Source organism: Chiroxiphia lanceolata, chromosome 14, assembly GCF_009829145.1.
Source record: "Chiroxiphia lanceolata isolate bChiLan1 chromosome 14, bChiLan1.pri, whole genome shotgun sequence".
NCBI lineage: Eukaryota > Metazoa > Chordata > Aves > Passeriformes > Pipridae > Chiroxiphia > Chiroxiphia lanceolata.
Genome location: NC_045650.1, coordinates 20,566,834 through 20,585,384, shown reverse-complemented (window position 1 = coordinate 20,585,384; position 18,551 = coordinate 20,566,834). Strand labels below are relative to the sequence as shown.

General features: G+C 43.6%; 1 protein-coding gene across 2 annotated transcripts in view; it reads left to right on the top strand.

The window, feature by feature from the left end:
- MSN (moesin) overlaps positions 1 to 18,094 on the top strand; it is a 43,916-nt gene extending 25,822 nt beyond the window's left edge. Inside the window, exons 3-13 of one of the 2 annotated variants that reach the window (XM_032701914.1) lie at positions 7,485 to 7,580; positions 8,110 to 8,384; positions 8,839 to 8,922; positions 9,276 to 9,422; positions 9,896 to 9,992; positions 11,071 to 11,234; positions 11,667 to 11,797; positions 12,452 to 12,612; positions 13,126 to 13,218; positions 13,633 to 13,866; positions 14,878 to 18,094. In XM_032701914.1, the coding sequence (XP_032557805.1) occupies positions 7,485 to 7,580; positions 8,110 to 8,384; positions 8,839 to 8,922; positions 9,276 to 9,422; positions 9,896 to 9,992; positions 11,071 to 11,234; positions 11,667 to 11,797; positions 12,452 to 12,612; positions 13,126 to 13,218; positions 13,633 to 13,866; positions 14,878 to 15,042 (1,647 nt within the window). In that variant the 3' untranslated portion in view covers positions 15,043 to 18,094. The remainder of the gene's footprint in view (positions 1 to 7,484; positions 7,581 to 8,109; positions 8,385 to 8,838; positions 8,923 to 9,275; positions 9,423 to 9,895; positions 9,993 to 11,070; positions 11,235 to 11,666; positions 11,798 to 12,451; positions 12,613 to 13,125; positions 13,219 to 13,632; positions 13,867 to 14,877) is intronic. The other variant, XM_032701915.1, reaches the window with a different exon arrangement.
- The last annotated feature ends 457 nt before the right edge of the window (positions 18,095 to 18,551 follow it).

Here is an 18,551-nt window from a genome sequence, read left to right as displayed (position 1 = left end):
AATTTTTAAGTTGCTAGTATAAGTGAGGCAGTGTTTACTTCAGTTAAATTGGATTGTAGGTGGAATTGGAAGAGGAAATACAGTGGGGAAAAAAAGCGTTTGAAGCTAGTTTTAAATATTTGCTATTTCTAAAAGGTCTCTTTGATACCATCTCTTTATATTGTCCATGTATTATATTCGCTGGAATGAGAACTAAACTGTTTTCTACTGCCTATAACAGGTTTCCCTGTGGACATAGTGGTGTTTGTTCCTGATAAAGCTGATACTGAAACGAATGTCCTAGAGCTTCACTAGTGGCAGATATCCAGGCTTTGACTAAATGATTAGTCACAACAGCAGTAGAGGGTGGTAATGTGGTACTACCATAGTGGTGGTAGGAAGACTAGCCCTCTGCCAGGGCTTGAACTGTGTGAGCAGTAAGGTAGGGAGTTCGCAGTAGATGTGGGGATGTCCAAAGTCTTCCATCTCTAGCATGAATTAGGAGTTTTGAGGGCTACTGCTATGTGAGTGGTCCAGGAACCTAATCCCACAGCCTCTGTTGCTGCCCTGCAATCTAATCATTGGTCTCTTAAGAGAAATAATTGCAAATGAGGTAACCATTCAGCTCCTGGCACAATGGAACACATTTCATCTGGTCTCTGAATGCAGATGCACAACAGACTGTCATCTGTCTTATCCCCCCCCCGATGGAAAATTCAAAGCTTTTCTTTTGCAAAAGAGACTTTACACATAAAGGAAAATAAGTACTTGTTGTACATTGACCTGCTCAGACAGATTGATCTTTGCATAAAAAACTAACTGAATACCAAACCAGAACGTGAGAGCCTCTGGTGAGCTGACAGTAAATACTAAACTTGCTACCTTTAGGATAGGGATAAAGCTTTGAATATATTGTTAGCTATCATATATCCAGTATGTTTCATATGGCTGAGCTGTCTGTGTGTATTGGTTCCTGTGAAGGGACAGTCCAGTGCCAGGGACAGTCCCTGCTGATACTGTGAACAGGGACTAAACAGTGAGAGCTCTCTGCTCATCTGTTCCCTCTGCCTCAGTTTCTATCCTTGGGTGATCTGGGATCCCATGATGAGGTATGTAAGAACAAAGTTATGTCTGTTTGTTTTCTAGCTCCCTTAGGCTATGTCATGCTCCTGGATTTGATAATCTAGTATTTTCTCCATGATGCTGGTTCTGAAAAAGGAGCTGCTTTCATCAATGGTCTTTTGAGGGAAGGGAGAGTTCCTGTTCAAAGCAGCCTAATGGTTGCAGCACACTGAGCCTCTGGTGTGAACCCTGACTTTTGATTCTTTTACAGAAAAAATGTAAGATATCCAGCATGTTTTTGCCCTGGGGTGCCCTTTCACTTTGAGCTGTCTGTTCTGAGTTAAGTAAGAAAGAAGTTGCTAAGCATTACCAAGCTTTCTAGCTGCACAGCTACCCTGGTATAATCCACTGACTCTGTTCAGTAACATTTAGCCAGTATTTGTTTCTACCTTTTGTGTATAAAGGTAGATGAGTATATTCATTATGCCATAATTCTGACCCATTATGACATAATTCTGATCCACTCCGAATAGGATTCAGAAGACTTTTGGAAAGTTTGTAGCTAGCTGTTAGCTCAATGAGGAGGAACAGTTTGAGTTTAAAGTTCTGTAGTAATAATAGGTGAATGGGCTTGAGGTAGAAATGTTCTTGTCTTCCTCTTTCCCACTTGACTCAATTCCAAAGTGAATTTTTGTAGTGATAGAACAATTCAGATGCTTCCCTGCTTTGTAGGAAGTAGTTTCTGCCCAAGAGTGGCTGGCTGTAGCAATACCACTGAGCTGATATACATACTGTGCAGTAACATCATGATTTATACTAGAGCTCTTCCTATTTCCTAGGCTTGTAACTGTACAGCTTTAGCTCAAATACCTTAGGCTTGTGTGCATGGACAAAACCTGGATTAACTGAGATGGGAGGTTTGTACTGTCTGTCTTTTACAGCTTTGCTTATGTACCTCTTAACACCAGCTGCTGAACTCCAGTGCTTACCGACTCACTAGCAAGAACAGTAACTTTGCTCCCATTCCTCAGCTGCCAGTGATGGACTAAAAGAAGAGCTCAAGCATGGGGTATGCCTCATTACTTCCCAGGTACCTTGAAATACTGCTTTCCTGGGGATGTAGAGCACAGGCACTGCAACAGTGATAGCTACTTGTTTTCCTCCTTTGACCCTCTTCTGTATCGGACTGAAGTGCAGCTAGTCTGGAGACTAGCCTGTAAACTAAAGCAGTGCTTTGTGTTGTATGTGTCCTACACATGAGAGATTAACCTCTTCTCTGGTGGAACTTCTTAGTTACTTACTGCTGTGGATGGCTTCGAAGTTGTGTTCCTCCACTCTTTTTCCTCTTAAACATCCTTTTTATGGAGTAAATTGCTTCTAGCTTGAATCACTGAGATTTTGGCGTGTTGTGGGGTGGGGAGGTTGGGGGCTTACCTGTACCTTGGGCAAGGAGAGATGTGACTAATTTGCTTGCCCAAGTGTTGCACATCTGGCTGGCACACCTTCATGGAAATGCCCTGGCTTAGTGGCTGCTGCAGCTGACAGACTACTCAGCAGACACAGAGTAGTGCACACTAGTCACAGAATCCTCAGTTGCTTTGACTTCTGCGGTATGAAAACACACTGCCTGCTTCCCCCATGTGCTGCATGAGGCAGCTTCTCAAATGCTTTGTTTGGGGTCACTTCTGACCTTGAAGCCTGTTGGTGCCTTGTTCTTTCATTCCCTTCAGAACCCCTTGTTCCTTCCAGGCTCTGGTGGAGGACTTTTGTCTGTCTGCTGTGCTAGGTCTGTTGGGTGGTGAATGTAGTCAGTGGATGGGAATCTCTACCTATTTGATAGGCCCTACATCAGGATCTTCTTAATGAGTTGTGGTTACTCAGCTGTTCAGTCAGTACTTCCTTCCCCAACCTTAGATGAACTCTGTTTCTCCAGCTTCAGAACAGATGTGCTTCTCAGTGATGTGCTTAGAGCTCTCTGAGTCTGTAGCTGACCATGTAAACTTCAGTCCTTCCAGTGGTAGCTGTTGGACATAGCAAAGTGTATGAGATGTTGGCTTCAGCATGCTACTCCAGAACAAGCCTCTAGAGTAACCAGTGGCATCCAGTCTCCTTTATGGTGATCTTTGTCCAATTAAGAGCCATGAAGCCAAGTCACCGGTTAAGGAAAATGTGCTGTGAGAAAAACTTTAACATCTGTCACTTCAAACCTTAAAAGCGTGTGGTTAATCTTCCTAAGAGGCTTTTCATCATTTTTTGAGTTTCTGGGGTCAAAACTGAGCTTGTAATAGAAAAGCATGCTCAGGTATGGGTTAAAATTGTGACAGTAAGCATCTCTCTGCACACTTCAAACCTGGTCACTGATGCTGTATTTTATGTTCTGCATCAAGTCTTATATGTAGTGGAGTGGAGGGGGGGTTGTGGTGTGGGGTTTTTTTTTTTGTTTGTGTTTTTTTTTTTCTTTTTTTTTTTGTTTTTGATTTGTAAGGATCTTTCAGATTTCACAAAGAGCCAGATCCCTTAAGATTCTGAGTTCATATGCCCTGGCCTGGCTTGCCTTGCATTGCTTTTCTGACTGCATGGCCATTGAGGTAGTTGTGCAGCTAGAAACCTTGGTAATGCTTAGCAGTTTCCTTGCTTAACTCATCTGCTGCAGTGAGTTTAGTGGTTTTGTAGACTACCAATTTGTCAGACTCTACTTTGATGGCTGCTAAAGCTTACAGCACGGGCTGACTAAATCCCCCTCGACCTTTGGTTAACTCCAGCTGAGTTGAGCTGTATTTGGAATAAAGGTGGTTGGTATGTCATGGCCTGCAAACTAAGCTTTGTGGGGTGGGAGATTGTAGAGAAGCCTTTAACCTTGGAAAGGTCCTACCTGGTTGTGTTTAAACACATAGGAAATGTGTTCATCTTGCTCCAGTAGATGAAAGTGCTGAACAAAAAACTCACGAAGGGAGTTTCATGGTAGAAAGCACCAAGTCTTGGGACAGTGGCCAGTTCCTCCAGCAAACCCCAGAACTCTTGTTCCTGTAATGAAGGCTTGTGGTGAGTGGTATGAAAATGTGTCTCAAATTTCACAGGAACATGTGGAAACACTGACTTTCAGAAAAGCGGTAGTCCAACCAAAAACGGACTGCTTGTTGCTAAGGAGATCAATGGCAAACTGTAGTAAGTTCAAAAACTCAAAGATCCTGTTGGTTAGCACTCTGGCATTTTAGCACTTTGAAAGAGAAAGTCAGAAGTACACTTGTAAACTGAATGGAAAGGGGACAGTTAAATATTTGTGTCTGTAGATGAAGCCTATCTTGCATGTTACGTTCAGGTACCTGGAAGACCATGTTTGAAGTTGGTTTTGACTAGGGCATGTGAAACTGCAGGTGTGGCACCAGTTCAGGGCTCCTCCAGCAATAAGGTTTGCTGGCAGTTTTCTCTGAGAAGTACTTGGCATGTCTGTCATAGAAAGGGAGAGAGACCTACCTCATCTTGAACTAGGACAGCATTCAAGACACCTGTGCTGTGGTATAGCCTGAGGTGATTTGACCTCTGGTGCAGGAACTTGGTCTGAGTGGAATGTCTTCTCCCCTGCTTCTGTGCTTTGGTCTTACCCATGTGTGGATAGTACTTTCATGCAGGATCCACATTTGTTTGCCAGTGTGGTGGTGTCTTTCCTGGGCTGAGAATGACAGCAATCATTATCATGGTAAAATCTACATTTAAGAGGCTGTGTATGGCTCCATCTTCTGCTATGGAGCAGCACTCAATGGCAAGAACATAGTTTGGGGGTGGTGAGTGAGTGCTGAGGGGAAGGACAGGAGTTGTCATGCAGACCTGGAAAACATGGAGTAAGGACAGTGAGAGAAAAGGTTACCTGAAATACCTTGTGTTTCTTCTGTGAACGTAAGTAAAAAAAAACCCTACTAATGTGCTCTTAGACTGTCTGAAGAAGGTGAAGTGAGTCACCAGAAATGCACCTTTTTTCCCTATGGCAGTATTGCTTAGTGAGTAGAATTTTAAGCTAAAGGTACTACTTGATGAAGACTTTTATTGTAGATGGTCAAGGTACTGTGGGACAGCTGGATTTTGAGACTGCGTGCATCATCATCATCATCATCATGCATGCAATCTGTTGCTAATTGTAGGCCAAGCCTTATACTGCAGGCTAAATAAGACCCAGGGACTGACTTAATGGTCCCCCTGGTATGAAGGAAAGATGTTGCTCTCCAGATGAGAGTGTAGACTTTAGGTATTTAAGTATTGTGGTCTGTGTTAAACAGTACTCTCTATTCTCCCATCCTGTGTGCCAGCTCTTCTTCAGCCTCAGCCACTGCCAGTAGCTGAATGCTGTACACCCCCAGACACAATTATGCTGCTAACTGCCAGCCAGACTCGTTGCTGCTGTAGAAAGCTGTTTCTTCATGTTTTCGCTCTTGCTAAATGGAACTAAATAGCCTGCTAAAGCTGAGGAGGGAGGAGGACTATGCTCCCTGCCTTGGTTCAGTGGCAGCTTGGGAGTGCGATGTTGTGTGCTGTGCTGTCTCCCCTCTTCTCTACCCAGCTCATTGTTGTCTCTGCTATTGCTGTGCAGGCTTCTGCTGTGGAATAAAAGTCCTTTTGTGTGGGGCTGCAGTGTGGTGCCTTTCAGCTCCTTGCTGGCAATCCAGCCTGTTGAATTCCCAGGCTTAAGCTGCTGGCGAGTGGAAGGGAGGAAAGCAGACATATGCAGTGGAGCGAGGAACTTCCATCTCATTCATATTAATGCTGCCAAGAACAGAGCTGTCCTTGGGCTCTAGGACAGCCTTTCTTCCCCTCCTTGTACCACCTGCTTTCAATGTACACAGCAAATTCTGATTCTTCTCCAAAAGCCTCCTTAGCTGTGTGCATCCTGCTGTACGATATGCGCAAGTGAAGGTTTATATGCCCCACAGTCCCTTGGGTCTGCAGGGGCTCTAGCCCAGCTCTCAAGTTCATGTTCAAGCAAGGACAGGCTGAAAAATTTCAGGGACCCCAGTGGGATGATGTACATAGACTACAAGACCTCGTGTAGGTTTTGTTTCTGTGTGTGCTACTAATGGTATGCCTCTGCTGAAAACTGCACATGGTTTTCGGGCCTGAAGGGAACAAAGGCCCTAATACTGCTTTTGGAAGGCCAGAAGAAATGTCTGATCCAAGCTCTAAACAATCTAACTAGTGATGTGTTTGCGGGGAACCTACGTCCTTGATGTTGTATCTTGCCAAAGCTAGAGATCACGTCAGAAGGGAACAGAGTGCATCCTTAGGATTCAAGGAGGAAGTAATTTAAAAGGAAGTAGGCATTTAGGGAGAATCACAAAACATGGGTTAGGGCAATACAAAATTATATCAACTGACCTGGCAGCTGGTTTTCACAGGGCAAGGCTCATTCCCTGCCTGTAGTTGTTAGCCCTTTTGAAAGCGGGAAGCTCTGAGCAAGCCTGAGTTGGATGGTGTGTAAAAACAGCTGACAGTGTCATACTTTAGGAACCATGCTGACCTAAAGACAGTTGTCTTCTCCCTTCTCCTCCCTTATCCAGTAATGGAGGTGACGAGTAAGTGTCTGGTTTGCTGGTTTGTGAACAACCCCTGGGTCTTCTGGAGGGATGTGGGGGAACTTCATTGTGTAGACATGCTGCACCCTGCGGCACATCCCAGGCTTGCCAAGGCACAGAGGGTGGCCTTATGCCAGCGAACAGGCTTTGCAGAGAAACTTCCCTCTCCTTTTTACTGACAGTGGCACTGTACTGCAGTTGTCTTGCCCCACCACGAGGCCCTTGTCTCTTGTTACAGTCTGTAAAGCCTTCTTAACTCTTACTTACATAGCACAGCTGGTGTGCTAAGGAAGTAACTACAGAGAGAGCTTACACAGCAGTGTAGTTAATGTCTGTTGTGGCTCTTAGTCCCAGCACGAGGGGTAGCGTATCAATTTACCCACTGCAGTTCCTCTTAGTGGTGCCTCTCAGTAAAGAGCTGCATGAGGGGCCTGTCCACAACTATCGGTAGAGTAGAATACAAATGTTAGAGTAGCACAGCCTACCAGGGCGATTCATGACTTGCCCAGGAATAGTACGTTTGCGTGATAAGTGAGGGGCGTACCTGAAAATGGAGCTGTGCTCCTGATTCCTGACAATTATTCAACCTGTCAGAGCTATTGCATTGTTTTTTGGCTATATATGTTGGTTTGCAAATAGCTGAAGAAAATAATGCCTGAGCTCTTGTTTATAAATAGCAGCAAGCCTTAAAGAGCTGAGGGAGAGGGCAGAATATGATTCACTTGAGACCCCTCAGATGCCCAGTCACCTCTATGTACACTGCAGCAGGGGAGGCAGAAGGCCAGGGCACTGGCTGTCTTTGTCTGAACTTACCTCTAACACGTCCTCAGCCATTGATGAGATCAGTCTGACTGGGGCTCTTGCTAATTGTCTTTTTCCCAGGTTGTCAAGACAATTGGTCTGCGAGAGGTCTGGTTTTTTGGACTTCAATATCAAGACACCAAGGGCTTCTCAACATGGCTGAAATTGAACAAAAAGGTATGTTTGCTGCAAGCTTTCACTTTTCCTTGTTCATGTCTCTGGGAGTGCAGAGGCAAATTTAATCTCTGTGCTTCTGTCAGGGTTCTGTTCTTGCCTATCCGTGCACCTGAAGTACTGTGAGATTAGTGAGTTGGTGTTGTGGTGTCCACATACCCCCTCCTCAAGGTGTATGGAGTCACGGTGCCTGACCTGGTCTTCCTGCATATGTAGTTCTGTTTGTTATCTGGCCAGATCTGTTATCCTTTCTGGTGACATGTGGATGTGGTGCTCATTGTGAGCATCTTAGTTGGAGAGAAACCTGGAAAGTAACTTACCTAGCACTGATCACAACTACTGGCCTGTCGTAATTCCTGTGGGGAGAAGTGATAAGGTTTTTAGCAGTAATTGAAAATCCTTACTTTTCTGCCCACTCACTACTTCATTGGAAAGGAGAAATTTTTTTCTAGTGCATGCTTGTGTTCTTGTTTGTAAACCTGCTCCCCTTCACTTGGTATACAGGCTATAAAATCTGCTAACTCTGTTCCAGGTAACAGCACAGGATGTACGCAAAGAAAGCCCCTTGCTTTTCAAATTCCGTGCTAAGTTCTACCCAGAAGATGTGGCAGAGGAGCTGATTCAGGACATCACACAGCGCCTTTTCTTCCTCCAAGTGAAGGAGGCAATTCTGAATGATGACATTTATTGTCCTCCAGAAACAGCCGTTCTTCTGGCTTCTTATGCCGTCCAGTCCAAATATGGAGACTTCAACAAAGAGGTGCACAAGTCCGGCTACCTTGCTAGTGACAAACTGCTCCCACAGAGGTAAGTGAACCTGAATAATCTTAGACCTTTTCTGTCTTAAAGGGTTTGGTTTTGTTTTGTTTTTTTTGAAGTGTAGGAGGTGTTTTGATTGATTTGCTAAAATATAGCCTGGTGCCTTTTTGAGGATTTAGATTAGTATATATTTAATTAGGAGCTTTAATCTTAAACATCCTGTTGCTACTCTGAAAATCTAACCAGAGGTAGTGAGAGAAACTCCAAAACAAAAAAATATGCTACAAGGAGAAGCACAACTGAATAAAACTTACCATTTGTCAGAAGTCTTAATATTGACCATTGTGTCTCTATCTAGCCCTGTAATAAAACTGTATTTGCTGGAATATCTTTGGGGGGAACTGGGATGGAGTATTTAATGAAGCATTATTATAGAGTGATGTGACTGTGTGCATATATAAATGCAGTGCTTGGTCTTCAAAGTCCTATATACTCTTTCCAGGGTTTTGGAGCAGCACAAGCTTAACAAGGACCAGTGGGAGGAGAGGATCCAGGTGTGGCATGAGGAACATCGAGGAATGATTAGGTAACTGATGCAGTATGAAACTGCTGTATTGAATGTAGTGTGAAATACGTTAGTGTGTAATGTATGAATGCATACAAAAATCTGTGGCTTGCTTCAGGCTGAGTTAGCATTCTTCAGGTTATTTTGCTCAGAATAACTAAGTTCATGTGCTTCTGCCCTTGCTGGTCTGCATCAACTGGCTGTTCTTAGTAAAGAAGTAAAGCTTGCAGAGTTTGTAATTATTTACTAGGGTGATGCTTAGAACCTTTGCCAGCTAGTTGCTTCTCTGTCCATATAGGAAGATAGCACCTTCTTACTCTAATGACTTATAGACTCTGATATAAGAATATCTGCTTTCTTTTTACATTCTGCAGAGAAGATGCTGTCTTGGAGTACTTGAAAATTGCACAGGATCTGGAAATGTATGGTGTGAACTACTTCAGCATTAAGAACAAGAAGGGCTCTGAACTCTGGCTAGGTGTAGATGCTCTTGGACTAAACATTTATGAGCAGAATGATAGGTAATAAACTCCCTCTCTTCATCATTGCATTCAGCTCCTTTCTAATATAAAGGCATTCAAAATTAATTTCTTCTGGAATTCAAGTCTTTAAGTAAACTCCACAATTTCTGTATCATTCTTGGCTGTGCTTTTGACATTGACAGAATAATCCATAAAATATGCTTCTTTGGACCAACAAATACAAGAAATTGGCAAATCTTATCAAGCTAGTTTTACTTGTATTTCTAGTCTTCTTGCCATAGATGCATTCTCCAGTTCTGTTTTCCATTTAAAAACCCAAAAAAGCAGGATTGAAAAACTGCTTCTTATATTTGTAGTTTGTCTGCATGACTAATTTTGTTTGCTGATTTCAGTTACATAAGAGCACTGAAATATGAGGGCAGATTTGGTAGAATTTTGAGGTTTATATTTTAAGTCGAGAATTTTGAATGACTTCAGGCTCACTTATTTCTTTTTACTTCCCATTTCTGCAGGCTAACACCAAAAATTGGCTTCCCTTGGAGTGAGATCCGAAATATCTCATTCAATGACAAGAAATTTGTTATCAAACCTATTGACAAGAAAGCACCAGTAAGAAGCAACATTCAAATTAAACTTTCAGCATCTTGGCTTAATGATCTCTATTTTGGTTTTCATCAATAGTGTCAATGCTGATGTAAGCAGGGAAATCTGTTCAGGGCAGTATGCACAAAATGGGTATAGTGACAGTAATGTGATAGTTGTGACTTGTTTCTGGCTAGGAGGGTGGACATTTATTCAGTATAAGCTTAAACTGTTAAAAGTCAGTGGTAGGGAGAACCTCTTTGCTTAGGGTTTCTGATTCTTCTAGGGCTGTTCAGATTCTCTGATAATACAGTTAGGGATCTGAGGCACCTCTCTTAATGGTGAATGCTTCTGTTGCAGCCTGTTGGCTTTGGTAGTATGTGGGATGGTCTTTTGCAGGTTTGCACTTACTTGAAGCAGAAGCTTTAGGTCATTTTGTAGGGTATGGTGAGTTTCTTTTCCTTGCAAATTTATATTGAATGTAAATGCTTTCATCTTGAAGGCCTAATAATTTCCTGTGCTAGCCAGTACCTTCTGCTCTCCATGGTATTCTTGTTGCATTGCTGATTGGAAGCATTTCCCTGATGCCATTGCTCCTTTTTAACAGAATGAAGTTATTCATCCATGGGTCATAACATTTAATACCTTTTCTGGCATAAGACAAGATGTTATACTTGATGTGGCTGGTCAGGCATTGAATAACTAAGTTGGCAGAGAGGTGGGAGAAGCTGCAGTCTCAGTGTGCCTGGTGACCCAGCCCTGCTGGTGTTTGTAGTGGAATGGTGACACTGTCGCTGTGTGCTTGGCACTAGGGGTGTGTCACGGTGAAACCCAGCACGCTGGAATGACACATTGGGTGCTTCTGCCCTGTGTGCGTTTGTCAGTTTGAAATCCCTTCCTGAAAGAAAAGTGTCTAACTGGCACCACCAGTTCTACAATTAGACATTAAGACAATTCTGCAATTAGACAATTATTCTTAGCAATTAGACATTAAGAAAAGCTGGCTAGCAATTCTAGAAAGCTTGGGATTTTGGAGCATATTGCATCCACAGAGGATTCTTAGGCTGAAAGAACGGGTCTAATGCTGCCTTTTTCTTGTCCCAAGGACTTTGTATTCTATGCCCCTCGGTTACGGATTAACAAACGAATCTTGGCCCTTTGCATGGGGAACCATGAGCTCTACATGCGCAGACGTAAACCAGACACCATTGAGGTGCAGCAGATGAAAGCACAGGCTCGGGAAGAGAAACATCAGAAACAGATGGAGAGGTTGGTAGAGTTCTGAGTAACCTGGACTTGATCAATCACTGCACAAGTAGCATCCTGTGCTAGATAAATGGCTGGCAATGCCTTAATCTGCTTGAACCAAAAATAGAACAGATTGATTTCTGCTTCAGTAGATCTAATGAGTTGAAGGTAATGGCACTCATCACAAATGTGACTCATCATTACTTTCTTGGAGTTAAAGATTTGTCTGTCCATTTGATGGGACTAATACATATTTTGATATATGGAGATTTCCTTTGTAACATTGCTGTTATGAACTTGCTGTTGAGATGAATGCCAACAGAGCTTTATATTTTTGCACAAACTCATCATCTGAGTACTGTAATGCACATCTCTTGTGTGCTCATGGCTTTACTAGGAAGTGCTCCAATCTGGGTGATAGTTTGAAATTACATTGTGACTTCCTCCCAATAGAGCCCTGCTGGAGAATGAGAAGAAGAAGAGGGAGTTGGCAGAAAAGGAGAAGGAGAAGATTGAACGTGAGAAGGAGGAGCTAATGGAGAGACTCAAGCAAATTGAGGAGCAAACCAAGAAAGCTCAGCAAGGTAATGGGAAATCTTCCAGTATTTCCTTAGATGCATAGTCTGAGTAAGAAGGGTTCAAATAGTAAAGCTATGAGCATCTCTGAGCCGTGTGTCTCTCCAGTATTGTGTGCTAACTGGTGTTAGGGCCCTGGTTTAGCCTCCTGAAGCTGAAGGTAAGCCCTCTGTATGCAGTTGCTGAGAAAGGATTTGCATTAAAGAAATAGATGGCAGCCAAGATGGCTCTCTCTGGTAGAGGGACTACCTTGCTGTTGTTCCTGTGCAGGCTGGAAGCTTTATCCCAGGATATCTGTAGAGGAAGGAGTCAAAAAGTGTAGCAGGGATCACGCCAGACAATACTGTGGTGATTGCTGTCTAATTGCTTGGCCAGAGTTACTGTGGTGTTGCCCAAGTGAAATGTTTTTCCACCCGTAAGAATGTAATTTTGGGATGAGTGCTTCCACACAAATCAATTGGGGTTGGAACAGGCCTGGTTCTTAGTCTTCCAGCTCCAGTTGCAATGTGAAAGAGAGGAAAGGGGGCAGTTGCTCGCATCTCTCCTTTACCTGTTCCTCTGAAGGAAAACTCTTGTCCAGCAGGTAGGCATGAGGGCGTTTTCCTCTTCTCCTGCCATCCTTTACTTGATCTGTCTTGCAATGTGCTCCCCTGTTCTTTCAGAACTGGAAGAACAGACCCGCAGAGCTATGGAGCTGGAACAGGAGAGAAAACGAGCTCTGGAGGAAGCAGAGAAACTGGCTAAAGAACGCAGAGAAGCAGAAGAGGCAAAGGAGGCCCTATTGAAAGCATCCCATGATCAACAAAAGACCCAGGAACAGCTGGTAAGTCAGCGAGCTAAAAATCCAGCAGGGAAAGGAGTGAAAGGGGAGGCGTCCAAGCTCTTGACGCAAACCAGGCCATGAATATAGTGAGGAAGCACTGTATTCATAGGTTCTTTAATTTTTAGCCTCAAGCAAAAGGTCATATGTGTAAATACAAGTGTATTTGTACAGTAGATTTGTAGTGCCTTTTGCCCCTTTTTTTATGTGATGGTATGAGTGTAGAGCTTTCCCTGGTCTGGATTCAAAAAATTGTCTTCTGCAACTCTGCTTGGAGGAGAAGGAAAAAACCCAACCCAACAACCAAGAAAACCCCAACCCACAATGAAATGCAAAAGTTTTTTGGCTTCCTTTCCTCTTGCATCATGGAGATATTGGTGGAATTGAAGTTAACAGGAAGGCTTTCTTCTTATTGGAAAAATGTTAGGTATAGTGGTTTGATTCAGGACTTGGACGAAATGCTTCATTTAGCAAGTACTTTGGGTTTTGTTCTCACTAAAAGCCTTTCTTCTGCAGGCTGCTGAGATGGCAGAACTCACAGCTAGGATCACACAGCTAGAGCTGGCCAGGCAGAAGAAAGAGAGTGAGGCCCAGGAGTGGCAGCAGAAGGTAAAGCAGAATCTGAGCAAATGGGAGTACTTTATGTGGAATTGCTCTTCATTCTGGGTCGTGATCTAAACTACTACACTAGATTCCAGACTACACTGAGCATTTGCATACTTGAGGCTGTTGTAAATCCCAGCTTTGGTTTTCTTGGTGGAATGGGTGACTTACTCTAACTCTATATAGCCATATTATGACTAATTAGACCTGTAACTCATTTTCTATTTATTGTAACCATTCTTTGAATCTCTGAAGTGTTACCCAGCGAAACTTTTGCAAATGATGATGGCTGAGTAGCTTTGGAACATACGCCTTCTGAGGTGCGAGGTTTCCTGTAACAACACTGAGTGATGCTTCTGTGAAAAATCTCAGGCACTCAGGAGTATAGTGACTGACTCACTGTGGCATGCCCTACTACAGGCACAGATGGTGCAGGAGGACCTAGAGAAGACCAAAGAGGAGTTGAAGACTGCCATGAGCACCCCTCATGTCACTGAACCCATGCACTCTGAGAATGAGCACGATGATGAGCAGGATGAGAACGCAGCAGAGGCCAGCGCTGAGTTGCGGTCAGAGGCCACCATCAAGGACCGCAGTGAGGAGGAGCGCACCACTGAAGCAGAGAAGAACGAGCGGGTCCAGAAACACTTGAAGGTAAAAAGTTGGCAGCAGAAAGTATGTGTGTCTGGGTGCTGCTTCTTTTTTTTTTCTCACCACTAATTGCAGCTGGGAGGTATTACTGTTACTTAAAAAATGAAAGGAGAAGTGGGGAAGAGAGGATTGTGATCTTGCCAGGATAGCTGCGTAACTACTGAGTAGAGAGGCAGATCCTGTCTCCTGGCACTTGACTGCCATTTCACTGGAACTAGTGAAGTATTTTTGAAGCAGTGCCAACAGCAGCATCTGTCAGGCATAGTGTGCTTTGTGTGAGTATTGCCAGCCATCTGACAGCTGTTTATAGCCTTGGCTGCAATGAATCAAAGAACTCGGTCTGGTTCCTTTCAAGAAGCTGTCTCTAGCTCTTGTGTGGGTTGCATCACAAAACCCTGGGAGTAGGCCCCTAGAGCTCAGCATGGAGAGAGCAGTACTGCACCATCTTCTTGTAAGGAACTCCAGTGTTCTGGTGTTGAATTCCAAGCATTTTGTTTGCTGCCTAACTTGCATCACGCTTTGCTTGGTCTGCATCGTGCTGTGGTGGTTACACAGACACTTTATCTTCTACAGCAAATTTCTTTTCTGGTAGAAAGCTAGTAATTTCTCAGATTCTGCAAGATGTTCCTGTTGTCTTTAGGGATCTCTCCACTTGACTGTTCTTCTAAAGTACCTACATTGTAGACAATCTTTCTTACTGTGCTCAGACAAAGATAAGTAGGGTGACATTACCTGATGTTTTCTACCTTCAAATGTTAGGGAGAAATATTAACAGCTTGCACAAAATAACAGAACTGTTCAGGTTAGAGAGGCCTTCAAACGACCATCTAGTCCCACTTCCTTGCTCGAGCCAAGTCAGCTAGAGCAGGTTGCCCAGAACTGAATACATGTGGCTTGTCTGTTTCCCGTCTCTGTTGGTACTGAATCTTTAGGGGGATCAGACGAAAGCTGCTTGTCCAGCTTTGAGTCTCTGGCTTGTGTAACCTGTCGCTATCTGTTTCCCCTTCTCCTAAGGCTCTCTCCTCGGAGCTGGCAAATGCTCGGGATGAAACCAAGAAGACGGCAAATGACATGATCCATGCTGAGAACATGCGTCTGGGCCGAGACAAGTACAAGACCCTCCGTCAGATTCGTCAGGGTAACACCAAGCAGCGCATTGATGAGTTCGAGTCCATGTAAACTCTCCCCTGCACCTGCTGCCCTGCACTCTCTTCTCCTCTCTTTCCCATCCTCTCCCATCATTCGCTCATAATTGTGCTATGCTGGAACCACTACAGAAGAGTGACCATGGTCTTACTTATCAAGTTTTGGGCAAATGCTAGAGTTAAGCAACAGAAGAAAGAATAGTATTTACATCTTCCTGGGGTGGCTTGGGAAAGCAAACATGTATTGGAGCTAATCTGAAATTGTTTGGCTTGGGGTAGTCTCACTGTGTTGGGTTTGGTGTTGCTCACTGAGGTGGCTGTGTTGCTGTCGTCTCCCCTGGTGGGGGGAGGCCAGCAGATACTTGTGCTGCATTACGTACAGTCAAGAGCTGATAGTCTGACACTGCCTTCTTACTAACCTGCACAAGCTTCAGGATTAATCTTAGTAGCCAGGATCTGAATTTCTGACTTAATGCAGGGTCTGAATCATGTAGTTGAGAAGGGGAGACTGGAGGTTAGGAAGAATGGTTGTAGGTAAAATATGGACTTTCTTTCTAAAAGACCAAAGCTTTTGTCCTACAAATATAAGCAGACCAAACAGATTCTGTGGTGTTCCTGCTGGTATTATCTTTTGTTGCTTAATGATGGAATTTTGAATTTCCTAATTATGAGGAGGCCTTTGGAATATTTCCACTGATGCAGTGTGGTTTGGAGCCTCAAATTCGCTGCTTTTTGTCTCTGGTAAATGGCTTTGTTCACCATCATTTGTCTGACTTGAATGTAACCAGTGAGGCAGAGATAGCTGAAGTACATAACCTTCCTTTTTGGTTTTGCCAATGAAAACCTGAAGTGGGAGGTAGAAATGTAAAAGACTAAAAATTCCTGTAGCGGTATTTTCCCTTGCTGAACCAATACTTTTCTAGTTATGTGAACATGATTTCAGGGTTTTCCATAAGAGGCCTTTTTAGCACATAGTCATTGGTGCCTTATGACTGTGTATAGATCTACTGTAGCTCAGATGTCTTTAGTTTAAACTAGATGCAGTCATAAAAAGTGATCAGCAGCTGGGGACCAAAAACTACTCTCTTTTGTGGGTCATGTACAGGACTGCATCTGTCTTCCTGGCTTCAAGCAGCGTTTGAGGGGAGAGGATCCTGAGACACTTGCCGAATTGCTGCCTTAATCCTCACTAGCATTCTGCCAGATCTGTGGCTCAAGTGCTTCTCCTTCCCCAGAAGGATGCTTTGCCCTTTTGTAGCTTTGAGAACAGAGGGCTCTGTCTCTTAGAAATGGGGCACAAGTGGTTGTGAGACTGGTCCTGAGAGCCACTTGTGCCAGTTATTATCATAACTATCATGTCTGTCATCCAAGCTGTCCATCCTGTAGCTACCCAGAATCCTCCCTATTATTTATGGGGAGGAAATAGCCAGGTGTGCTCAGGGCTGAATTGGATTTTTGCCTTGATCCTTGCTAAAAGCAACTGTTAACCTTCAGGAGAGGCCTCTAAAAATGGATTCCACCTAAAGCGAAGTCCTCCTTTGCTTTGCCTTGCTTGGATTAGCCTGTCCCTATAGGAAGTCACCAGGTTAGCCTGTGATTTATTTTCTTGCCTAGCATGATCCCAAATGTTGTGACTTGCTCAGTTTTGTGGATTCTCCCTTTTTATGATGTCACTGCTAGTGGTGACAGAAGGGAAACATCTGAAAGCTGAAACATTTTCAGCTCCCTGCTGTATGGGAAAGGGTAAAGGGGGACTGTGCCAAAAAAAGAAATGTTCGTGATAGTGTTAACAAACTGCAGTATTTACCCAGGAATTCCTTGGGTTGCTGGAAACAACCTCACCAGTGCTGTATTTTATTTTTTGGAAGCAATGCAAGTCTGTGTGGAGATCCATACAAACACCAACTAACCTCTATTGGAAGCAACACGCTAAGCTATGCTCCTAAACATCCAGATGTGTCATGTGGGAGCTCCCTGCTCTCCCCTGGACACAGCATGCTTTTGGGAGGGCACATGGCATGGCAAGCTTTTTGTTGGCCAAGAACACATCCCTCAGTACTTTGAAAGTCCCAAATGAACAATTGCAGTTAAATTGTCAGACCTGATTGGTGTATTTCTGTTCTGAAGGTGATTGGCACTCACGCTGCGTGAGTCTCATTACTGGGGAACGGACAATTTTTACACTTCTGTTTTGGTGCTTAAAAGCTGGTTCTCAGCACTTCTGCTCTGTCCACGGTGACTATTGATGCATTTTGGGGGAGAAAAGCCTTTATTACATTTTAACAATTTCCTAACAAGCTGATGTATGGTGCCTGGAATATGTGTTCAAATAATAAACCAGTAAACCTTTTCTGCTTTGATGGGTCACACAACACTGCTGAGCTCATGTATTATGATGTTGGCATGACTTCTGTTAATAGGGTTTTTTAAACGTTCTAATTCCACACTGTCCAATATAGGAATAGAACGGCTTGTGCCAGTGACTCCACCTAACTCTTTGTAGTTGTTTCAGCCCTGCCTTCTTCTTAACCAGTATTATATTCCAGTGGTATCTAATGATATTTGATTTTAATACTTCTAGCTATGCACAATTAGAAAATATTAGTCAAGGGATGGAGGATATGTTTATGGTCCTCCTTCCCGTGGAAATGTATACTGTATTGTAAAGAAATAATATTTTGCAAGAAAACTAATGTAAGAAGCTTTCAGTATTACAGTGAGATTTGTAGACACATTTTTTATTTGTTAGAATACAGTGAATAGTTCTTCCTCTCCATGTTCCAGTTTAATTGGATATCTACTCCTTTTGGGGGTGGGGGGAGGGAAGTACTTTATCAAATGTTTGCCTGGCTTGTTTTTTCTTGTTTTATTTTTTGTTGCTGTAAATTATGTTGGAAGTTTTTGACCAATTTATTTCTGGATTATAATAAAACATCAATTCCTTAAGGTTGTGGAGTAATTCATGAGTCTGTGTGCTTATCTGCAGAGAGAACCTTGATATTAAGGCATTTTTTTCCTGTTTGGAGGAGTTGTTAAAATCTATACCTTGTTCTTCCTGAAGTGCCAATAAAGTTCAGAGAAATTCAGCAGATTGTGTCTGGCTGGTTACTGAAGGCTTGTTTTGAGCCTAGTGCTGTGTCTCCCAGCTGAGCAGGTCTACCCTGTGGTGCTCAGAGATCAGCCTGGTAGCTCCCTCACAAATAAGGAGCTTTTACGTGTACCCTGAAAAGCAACTGCTTGAATAACAGCTCTTTCACCCCCCAGTCCCTCCAAGCAGTCTGACTGGAGCCAGTACTGGAGTTCACATTTCTTTGTGGAGACACTGAGTATAAGTGTTCAACGTCCAAATGGATGGGTTGGATGGAGGGGGAAGAGCTGCTGTTGGTGAGTGCCCGCTGTGCCAAATGTGCATCCACCACCAGGTCAGTGTGGAGGGGGTGGCTGGGCCTTGGTGCTGCTGCTTGCTCCAACACTGCGAGGTCTGTCCTGCCATCACCCCGGACTGGGCGTTTCAGCACACTTTGCTTTGCAGCTGCCTTGCCA